An 11,603-nucleotide genomic window follows, 5' to 3' on the forward strand; every position below is an offset into this window, starting at 1 on the left:
AACACTGCATTTCTGTCATGCTGTAATACGGGAATATGGTAGCACTGTAATACTGTAACATACAGCGCTTCAACACCCCAGCACTGTAATGCTGCAGTTCTGTAACACCGTAACACTATAGTACTGTGACACTGTCACATTGTCACGCTGCAACTGCAATTCTGTGATTAGGGTTGGATATCCCTGGGAGGATATGCAAGTTTTTTTAAGGGCACGTTGTTTATCCATGAAAAACATGCCACATAGTCCATACAGAACTTCTACAATTGTATGTTCTAAGTTGAAGGTTCACTGCACCGGTATTTCCTTATGTACGCTACTATCGTGCAGAGTATTAAGGTTGGTTGATTGGCAGGAGGTGTGGCTTGGAACAAAAGTACTTGTTTCTCTCTCTCTTTTTCTCCCCTCTCTCTCTCTCTCTCTCTCTCTCTCTCTCTCTCTCTCTCTCTCTCTCTCTCTCTCTCTCTCTCTCTCTCTCTCTCTCTCTCTCTCAATGACCCGTCCATTAAAGCCGGGGGGTATATTTACTGCATGTAGACACGTGAAGGTCACACACGTAAAATGGCCCTGATGACTTTCCCAAACGGCAGTTCTTGAAACCCCAGACCCTGTGTGAGCGCGGCCTGTGAGTGCTCCAAAACATCGCAATGAGAGTCTGCAGTAAATCAGGCGACTAAAAATGGTGGAAGTTTGTCGACGTCTCTGAGTGATAATGAAACTGTGGGGTCAGTGGTACGGATGCAGCATTTGATACAGTTCCTCCATGTTGGAGGAAAAGGCACAGAAACTCATTCTGGGAGTTGGGCTGTAAAGAGAGTCCCAGCTCCGGAGTCATGTCCAGCAAATAATTCACATTGAAACGTTTTTTCCTCCTTAATTTTAAATCTGGCAGCCCTTTCCCTTTTGAATAATTTAGAGGTTGTTCCTTGGGAGCAGTGGGCATGTGTATGAATCACCCACACAAGCTGCGGTTCAGGGGGACACATGGGGGACCTCCACAGACCCCTCTGAGCGTAAATAGCATCTCTAGAACCATTCCTTTCAGATGGAAACCTTGTTAAATCCCAACACTGAACCACCAGAACTTCAAACCCTGTTCCATCAGAACTCTAGACCATTCCATGACATTATCCCTGGCAAAGACTAGGCAAATCTAAATATCATTGTAATTAAATTTGTATTCTTTCTCACAGGTCATTTTGTCTAAGATAGTTTCAACACCCTCGGACCGGTTGGTAAATGCTCTACAGAAAAGTAGAGTTAAAAACATTGAATGTGCCTCTCAGACACTCTCCAGCGTGTAAACGTTATGACATGCCATGCCTCATATTCACCTGGCGTTAGACCTGGGTGGTCTGATCCCAAAGGTGAAAGGCCATGTACGTGAAAGTCTTAACATCACACATACCACGTCTGCCTCAAGCCTTTGGTCACTTGTTTTAAATAATAACACCTGTCCATGAGGATGTCTGGTATTTCTGCGTAGAGCTGACCATGGGGACATGGAAGGCACATAGCTTATCATCTCAAATAACATGTCAGGTGATGTTTGACTCCTAGTGTTCTATTACTGCTCAAAGTCAACGACTGAACCGACGGACACATCGTGGATTGCGTCCATAGCGCTGTGTACACGTGCGGTATCTTAACATGCGACTGCATTGGAAGGGGCCATTGAAGTGCCGTGACGGCTCCAGGTTGGTTGGCAGCAGCGTTGTGTTCCAGCTCCGGTCCCGGAGGAGGACGAGGAGAGGACGAGGAGAGGACGAGGAGAGGACGAGGAGAGGATGGGGGGGATGGAGGGGATGGGGTTGTGGCGGTGGTGAGTCCCGGCTCCTGCTGCGTTACCCAGCAGCTCCACAACGTTCTCCACTTAGCCGATCTGACGGTGGAATGTGGAGGCTTTACACTGGGCTCATCCTGTCCCAGTTTAGGGTTTCAGTGGTACTGACATTTGACAATAGCACACAAACACACACAAACACACATACACACAAACACACACACACACCCACACAAACACACACACACACACACATACACACAAACACACACACACACACACACACATACAGCTGATAGCTTTAACATTTTGTGTCCGGCTTTGTTTTTTTTTACTGTCTTGGCATTACTGCATCATTCCTGAAATAGATATCACTGGAAACCAAAACGAGTGAGACCGTGCTGTCAAACTAAATGTTTCAGCTTCTCTATTTTGCTTAAATTCTTGAGTCACCTTTAATAACCAGTTGTTAAAACTATTGGCAAGGGCATAACATGTTGACACGTGCAGTAAATGTCAATATTTCCTTTGACAGTTATTTCAACGCTTTTAAAACTCACGGATGCCAAACTTGGTTATAATTCAAACGTGCAATCCCTTCAATCTTTCTGTACTTTACTGGCTAGTTAGCTACAGTAACAGTCACACTATTGATGCAGTAGAACCAGGAACTCTCTAATCTCCTATCAACAGGCTGACACAATAAGATATCTCTGGTCATCAGCCTCACAGCATCACACCAAAGGTGTCACACAGTAACACCTGCTCTATTTAACAATGTCACAGTGCGTGTGACAGGATCACACCCTGCCTATTTAATATAGCAGTCCCTGCGACAGCATCACACCTTGTGTATTTAATATTGCAGCTCCTGTGGCCACATAGCAGTCTGTGCATTGAGATGGTGTGGGTCCATGACTTGATTCTGCAGCTATGACAACATCACACGCACGGAATTCACCAGTTGTCACCAGCCTGTGGACATAGTAAGAACAGACTGGCTAGGAACACTGCATAGTAAGGCTGAGGGATGGAGGTTAGCTTGAGACATTAACTGTATATCCCTTTAATGGTTTAGTGTACGGGCCTTTAGAATCAGAATCAGAATCAGAATGGGATTTATTCGGCATGAAAGTTTGCACAGACAAGGAATTTGCTTTGGCAGGAAGGTGCATACAATAAACATATAGGGACCTGAAACATATAGGGACCTTTACACATGCCCATGTCCATACAATGGTTGCAATGGTGCAATGGTTGAGAATTTCACTGCAGATAAAGAGGTCCCAGGTTTAAATCCCCCCGCTGTACACAAAAGTGTCTGCTAAAATGAAAATTAATCGAAATGAAAAAACACAGTGTGCTTTCAACGGGTTGGGATGCTGTCATCTCTACGTACCTTCCCAGGAATGCCCACGGTGGTGGCAGTGTTGTTTCCCAGTGCTCAGCCCTCAGAGCACAGCTGGACTCAGACCATCACAGCCCCAGTTATCTCATGCTAACACACATTCAGATTCCTCACATCAAACTCACATACCGTCACACAGCTGGGTCAATTAGAGCTAAACCAACGCTGGGTCAAGCAGAAACATGGGGAGTATTGATGTATAACAAGCTTGCAATGAAACTTCAATAATCGAGACAAACACACACACACGTACACACACATACACACACCATGCAACATTGATTACTGCCGCTCTCAGGCCAGACATTATACCGGTCAAAATGTCTAGAAGCGACACCTTAGCCCAGGATTTAATTTGGTGCAATGCTGGGTGTTAGAAAAACACATGATGTAGCCAGTTGTTTGGGGCAAATGGAATCGAGATCATAAAGGCAGGTTTTATTAGCTGTTGCTTGATGTGTTCCTGCAGCCCGTAGAGCTGCTAAATCAATGCGTCCAGCTGTTCTCCCAGCTCAGCCTCTCTGGGCTCTCAGCAGGTGCATGCCCCACTAGGCCTGTCACACACACCCGCTCACATAACAAATAATAACGGCTTCTACACACGGCCATCCATCACCCTTATGGCCTGGCCCACAGAGAACGCCACTTACACACACACATTGGGGTCTGCACCCAGACACACACACACACACACACACACACACACTGGGATCTGAACCCAGACACACACACACATATGTGTATGTATAGACACACATCAGACACACTCCTACACACACACACACACACACACACACACACACACACACACACACACACACACACACACACACACACACACACACACACACACACACACACACACACACACACACACACACACACACTGGGGTCTGAGGCAAGTGCTTATGCAGAGAGGCAGGGAGAGAAAAGTGTCCAGACACAAGCATAAGAGTTTTCTGACTTCAGGAAGTCAACAAACACGGACGTTCAGAGGTGTCGACCAGACACTTTCCTTCTCTCTCTAGCATACATGTTAACACAGACGCACACACACACATACACACACACACACACACAAGGGGGCAATCTATCATAGTTATAGCCCAACTCCACTCTGAACACGTTTTTTGTCCAGCAGCTAGTGGACAACTTAGACCAGCAAGGAAAATATGCTCCATGCACTCCACCCCCCCCCCACCCCCTCCCTCCCTACTATCCCCCCCCCCCCCCCCCCCATAACTTCTGCTGCTGCAACACGAGATCTCTTGAGCATTGAACAGGAGTGGAGAGGAGGTGAGATCCAACACTCTTATTAATCAGAAGTATCCAGCACAATAGCCCAACTGTGGTGTGGGCCAAAATCAATTAGTCTTCCAAACAGTGAGGGGCCACATCTGGTGTAACTCAAACCGGGGGGTTTGGGGGTCAGCAGGGATGGCAGCACACTCCACAACAGACAGCAACGCGGAGCGCCACAGTATGTAGGAGGACAGGGAAAGGGGGAAGAGACAGATGAGGTAGAGGAGAAGAGTGGCTCTGTGAATTAGGCAAAGCTGTATTACAATGATATAACATCCTCTGCTCTACTAACCTGGGCCTCTGTTGGGGACATGACACTGAACTGGGCCAAGAACAGTATGAATAAATGTGTGTGTATGTGTGCTTGCATGCGTGTATGAGCCTTAGTGTGTGCATATGTGTTTGCGTGTGCATTTGTACATTTCAACGATGTATGTGTGCATGTCTGTATGTGTGAGTGTATGTGTGTGTGAGTGTGTGTGTGTGTATACAGTATGTGTGTGTGAGTGAGTGTGTGTGTATACAGTATGTGTGTGTGAGTGAGTGTGTGTGTATACAGTATGTGTGTGTGAGTGAGTGTGTGTGTATACAGTATGTGTGTGTGAGTGAGTGTGTGTGTATACAGTATGTGTGTGTGAGTCATTGGTACTTTGGGGACATGGAAAGGACATAGCATGTCCGCTACAGTTCCAAACAGCTGGTCCACAGTTGCCCTCTCCTCTCATGAAAGGGACATTGCCGAGAGGTCTATGTGTGTGAGTGTGTGTGTGAGCATGTTTGTGTGTGTGTGTATGTGTGAGCATGTTAGTGTGTGAGCATGTTTGTGTGTGTGTGTGTGCTTGACACATGAAAGCGGTTAAGTCAGCTAAAGGCATTACTAAGAAGTATTCAGTGCCTCGTAAATCAGCGGTCCACTGGTACAGTACATAGCTTTAACAGAACAGTGCACTGTGTGTGTGTACAGTATGTGTACGATTTTGTCTGGGAATGTGTAGCCTTATTCATGTGTGTGTGTGTGTTTGTGTGTATGTATGTGTGTGTATTTAGGTCAGAGTCATCCAACATCCATTACTGTGTCCTGGGCTGGGCAACTGTGAAGCCCTTTGTGACATTGCTTGTAAAAAGGACTATACAAATAAAGTTTTTGATTAGATTTGAAGTGAATAATAATGCCTATTGTAGGAGTCAGATGTATAATATCTGCGAAAATTAAATACTTCCATGTATCCTTTCCTGCTTCACTCACATCTTATTAAAGAGTTTTTGACCCTCTCGGTGGTACAGCATGTAAAATATAATCTTGTCTTTTTTCTTATCGAATTCCACTATAAAAAATGTTTCATGTTTTAGGTTTGAACATTAACACGTTTCATACTTGACATTTAATTTCCTAAACATAACAATTGAGTCTCACCCAGCCACCCCAGTGGGTCGCTTTACACAGTGATATATTATCTGGTGTGAACCAGGTCAGGTGTTGTAATTACAGCGGAACAGATGAGTATTCAATTAACACAGCTTCACATGCAACACTGCTGGGTGGACATATATTCTAGCCCTGTGAATCTAAATCAATAAGTATGTGTAAGTTAGTTGTTAATTAGTATCTGTGTACATTTTTGGATGATAAAAAAAAAATCATGGGACTGTATGAGTCATTCTTCCACATACATTTGTTCTAGAGCTGTCCTGCTTCCCTTTGTTAAATAATTAACTATAAACATTCACACTGTCTCTGTGCCTCTATTGTGAATCATTGGTGTCCACTGCCCAGCATTGTATTCCAGAAGACCGACCTTAAGATTGGACAATCAGTACTTCTGTACACACACGGTGAATGCTGACCTACAGCTAAAATGTCTCCTGAACAAAGTACTGGTGGTAAAACACAGTCAGGTATAAGTCATGACCTCTATCTTAAAACATTCACCACGTTTTCTCACAGCATCTCCTCCACGTTTCCCGTCGGCAGTACCTCACTTCTGTGGTTGGTTCTGGGGGCCTGTCTATTAATCACACAAGCCTGTTTAACGCCACTGAGCGGAGGTGAGGGAGCAGGAGAGACTAGCCCCCTGAGCCTCCATAAATCTCCCCCAGGCCTGCCAAAAGACACGGTGGAGCAGGAGACCCCGCACCTCCCTGGCCCTGTCCTCCAGTAGAGGGCCTGTACCCCTGGTTCTGTACCCCTAGTCCTTTACCCCTAGTCCTGTACCCCTGGCCCTGTCCTCCAGTAGAGGGCCTGTACCCCTGGTTCTGTACCCCTGGCCCTGTCCTCCAGTAGAGGGCCTGTACCCCTGGTTCTGTACCCCTGGTCCTATACCCTTGGTTCTGTACCCCTGGTCCTGAAGGATTACGATAGACTGTCACCCCAATGCTGGACCTGCTGAAATCTCGGAGATACACAGAAGACTAATTTTTGTCAAATCCTTTGCTACTCCCTGTCTTTAAGTTTCGGTTCATCTCTTAGTTTGTGCCCTGTACTTCAACAAAATAGAACAATGAGGGTATGTTTGTGTCAGAAAACATGCAATTACTTAAACTTTATAACAATGTTAACAATAACAATAAATAATATGAACTTTAAAATATGATTTTGAAGCAAATGTTTTGTGGAGCTAATGTGTTTTATTTGTTTTTGGCAAAAAAAGATGATCAACAGTACATTTCTGTTACTCTTGAGTCAGTCTGCATTTCTAGATCATGGATGCCTGAATTATAAAAAGGCTCAGCTGTCATTAATAAGATTGTGTTTCAGGCACAGTACAGCATTGCAGTATCAGCATAACCTGGTAACTGTAAACATCTGAATATAAACAAAGGCCGACCAACATATAATATATGAAACATGATACCCCGATCCACCTCCCTGCTGTGACACCAATATGGGACCAAAATGAGACAAATTTTGTATAAAACATCTCAAATCATCTATGCTAGTTTATGCTTTTATTTGGGGTGGGGGTTATGGCGTATCTGCTTCATAGACAGGATAGACAGTGGACAGACAGACTGGATAGACAGTGAAGACAGAATATGTACGGTAAAGAGAAAGAGGGGAGGATATTCAAGAAATGGTCTGGGCCGGATGTGGTACACGCACTTGACCGGTGAGTCACAGGCTAGCTAATGCTAACTAGTGAGAAAAATTTAAATTCTCACGCTTTATGACATTTACATTTTACATTTAGTCATTCAGCAGACGCTCTTATCCAGAGCGACTTACAGTAAGTACAGGGACATTCCCCTGAGGCAAGTAGGGTGAAGTGCCTTGCCCAAGGACACAACATCATTTGGCACAGTTGGGAATCGAACTGGCAACCTTCTGATTACTAGCCCGACTCCCTCACCGCTCAGCCATCTGACTCCATATTACTGATCTGGGGCTCCTATACCAGGGCATGGTTAACTAAATAAACATTAACTGAACATGAACATGAACTTAGCCTGGCAACAGACACATTTTGAGACAGAAAGTATAAATAAATTGGTCTTATAAAACAGGTATTGCATAATTCTTTGAAAACTGAAAGTGTTTTAGTTTTCTAGACTAGACTCTAGAACATCTTTCTTTACTTCTAATTAGCATCAATAAATTGCCACTTCGGGTCTGAACACAGAGTTAACTTCATCTAGGCTATGATTGAGGTCAACAAGATATTGCTGATCTCAAGCCAGGTACAAAACCTTCAATGTAGTCAGTACATTTCTCAGTAATTCAATTGTTTACTTTCATCTTAGTGTCATTGTGCTGTATTAGAGGGTCATGGAACTCAATATTTTAAAGGTCACAAAGGAGCAGGCTGTTGTTACTGCTTTCTTTCTGAAGATGTGTTCTGTTTCACGGGCTGCCTGAGGTTATGGTCCAAGCACCCTTAACACAATACAGGTATATGTCTTACAAAGTTGCATTGACCTTGTTTTTGACAATTCCCAGGATGGATCACGAAACTGCTTGGCTATAAAAGCCATGGACGAGCCAGCAAAGGGTACAAGCATTGGTACAGCCAAGCGATCAACACACAGCAAACAGCAACTCAAAGATGTTTCCTTTCAGCCTGTTCGTGATGGCCCTGATGGTGGCTCGAAGCAGCCAGCTGCTGATGAGCCAATGTGGGTCAAACTTCAGACTCCCGGCGTACACTGACATCTCAGTGGAGTGCGGAACTGCCTCCATCGGCCTGGCCATCCTCATCTGCCCTGCTATGTACACCGGCTACAACGAGTCCCTGCTCATCCTCAACAACATGTTCAGTGATCCGGGCTGCAAAGGTACCCTGGATGAAAATGTGACTCCACCGGTCGTGAGGTACAGGTTCCCTCTCAACTCCACCAATGCCTGCGGAAGTATCTTCAGAACCTCCAGCGCTCCAGGGACGGGGATCTTCTCCGACTTCTCCAACATCCAGACCGTCAACATCAGTGGTGTCGTCAGGTCCATGGATCCTACCACTGGGACAGTCACATACAACGCTGAGCTCAAGTACTACTACTCCTGTGCCTATCCCCTCGAGTACCTGATCAACAACACCCAGATCGATGTGTCAGCCTCCTCCATCGCAGTGAAGGACACCAACGGTAGCTTCATCAGCACACTGAAGATGGAGCTTTTCAGCGATGCCAACTACACCAAGCCCATGCTCATACCAACCCTGGGAATCGAGCTGAGAACCAAAGTCTTCGTTCAAGTCCGCGCCACCAACCTGACCGCCCAGTACCTTGTGCTCCTGGACAGATGCTATGCCTCCATATCTGCTTATCCCACCAACTCGTCCTTCTTTAACCTGTTTGTGCCGTGCTCCAAAGACCCGATGACCACTATGATCGAGAATGGCGAAAGCAACCTGGCCCGCTTCTCCTTTCAGGCCTTCCGCTTCGTCGAGCAGCAGAACCAGACAGTGTCCACCTACTTCCTCCACTGCATCACCCGGCTCTGTGACAAGAACAGTTGCAGCCTGTTCAAGCAGTGCAACAAAAGGAAGAGGAGAAGCTCGGAGGCCCTCATTCCCACAGACGGAGTCACAGACTATCACACTCTCACCTCTCCTGAGATTGTCACCAAAGCCGAGAGCCTGACATCCAAAGAGCAGGTGCAGACCAGCAGCAGTAACTCCAACTCCTCCATGGGGCTCGGGGTGGCAGTGGGCATCCTGGCATTCGCCTGTCTCATTGCTTTCATCGTGGCAGCCGTCTTCTACAAGAGGCTGAAGCATTAAAAAGCTGAAAGCTTAAATGTCAAGTTTATTTCATAAGTGGGATACTAGCCTGGGAAACCACCCTTTCTAATAGTACATTCATCTGCTCATTTCAACTGGAGAAATGAGCTGGCTCACCATGTTTTTGTTGTTTTGCATGAAAGAGGGGTGTTTATGTTGTCCTAAAAGCTATAGAAAACATATTTTCAAGATTATCATAGGGTTAGCTTTAGAAAATTATTACAACTACATGAAGAAAAACTAGTGGATTCATGGTAACAAAAATATTTTCTAAAATCCAGATCTCACTGTCAGTGTGAAAGTATCTGCAATGTTTTGAAAGTGAAATCTGTGTACCTAATACTATCTTTGTAATTTATTTAACTTCCTTTAAGGCTTCTGCAAATAAAATCTTTTCAATTCAAATACTCTTGTTTCCTTCCTTTAATCCATAATATCAACACTGGAAAATTATTAGATTCATTAATTCCTTAACTGTAAATTCACAAAGCACAATTACTATTTTCTAAACATAATATAGACAATACCAAAGTTTTCTTTTTCTATTTTATTCCTTTTTCTTAACCGTTTGTACGCATTCATTGTTTTGTTTTTTACTTCTTAATTTCTTTTCTCTCCTATCAAATCAAAATGATATTATCTTTCAAAGGAAATTTGATCAAAATTAACAAACCCTTGTGAACACATAATACCAGAAACACAAGATGTTGTTTTGTTTCCGACATGTCTGGCAGTCTTCCTTTTACAATAAAGTTCTGGTTTGTCCTCCACTAGTGTCCCTGGGGAACAGCCTGGTCCAGGCACCCCTCAGGCTGGTCTATATGTCAGAGGAGGAAGCTGTCTGCCTGGATACAGGGTGCAGTATATCTCTCCCCTCCCAGGCCCAGCAGCTCTGGAGCTTCAGGAAGCTGGGGGTGATAGATGGAGGAAGGATGCTGACCCATAACAGGTCAGCTCCCCCTTCCACCTCACTGCCCAAACACTTTTAACTGAATCTATAATAGATGTTTCTAAACACAAAACAACGAAAAAAGAGGGAAAACAAAAGCATCTGTGTGGAACGTTGTTGAATGCCATTTGCTTAATGTAGGTCAGTTCTGATGGTAAAATGTTTTCCAAGCACACACGTGTGCAGAGACACACACACCTGATTGAGCTGGTTATCACGATGGTTCATTTGAAACTTGATCCAAACCTTACCTGGCTGACCTCTGAGCTCTTTGAGTCTTGTGTGAGGTATTGTATTGTGCAGTGAGCATTGTGCAGTAAAAGAGGGTCCAGACGGGGTTCCCTAGTTGGAAACACAGTTTGATTACTCTCATGTGCCCCAGTGTTATGTACTCCTCCAATTTAAACTGTTAGTTTTGGTGAGGAAGTTTGTCTTAACAGACGGACGGCCCTGTGTACGTATGCTGCGCCATGGACACACACTGACCCCGGCAGTGTTTACAGATCCTGTGTGTGATGGCCTCCCTGCGCTAATACGTTAACAACGAGCAGCCTTGAGGAACGGCAGCCTCTGGCCCCTGGGCATGCTAAACATATTACATTAGTTTATGACCAAACAACAGGAGGGAGAGTGGGGGACAGACGAGATGGCTGGAGGGGGAAGGGGTCACTTTACTCATCTCTTTACTGCGCTAACTTCTTACTGTCTGCAAACGAGCTATGAATTCCTCTACTGTCCCAGTTGGAGCATTGTTAATTTCAAGTTTTTTGGGGATCACGCATGTTTTAAATATCTAGTCTTCCACTCAACCATCTTAATGTAAATGTAAACGCTGTGCTCTCTGGTTGGCATGATGGCATGTGTTTATGCAAACTTACTGAGCCTAGCCCATAAGCAAGTATAATATTACTGTAACTCTCGCATTTATATCAAACTCCCTTGAAAGAG

At 44.8% G+C, this 11,603-nt stretch overlaps 1 protein-coding gene across 1 annotated transcript; it reads left to right on the top strand.

Moving 5' to 3' along the window:
* The first annotated feature begins 8,498 nt into the window (after window positions 1-8,498).
* Window positions 8,499-10,093, top strand: LOC134017694 (zona pellucida-like domain-containing protein 1). The gene has a single exon (XM_062457645.1). It carries the CDS (start codon window positions 8,534-8,536, stop codon window positions 9,704-9,706), a length of 1,173 nt encoding a protein of 390 aa, XP_062313629.1. The 5' UTR covers window positions 8,499-8,533; the 3' UTR covers window positions 9,707-10,093.
* The last annotated feature ends 1,510 nt before the right edge of the window (window positions 10,094-11,603 follow it).

The sequence above is a fragment of the Osmerus eperlanus genome, chromosome 3 (assembly GCF_963692335.1).
Source record: "Osmerus eperlanus chromosome 3, fOsmEpe2.1, whole genome shotgun sequence".
NCBI lineage: Eukaryota > Metazoa > Chordata > Actinopteri > Osmeriformes > Osmeridae > Osmerus > Osmerus eperlanus.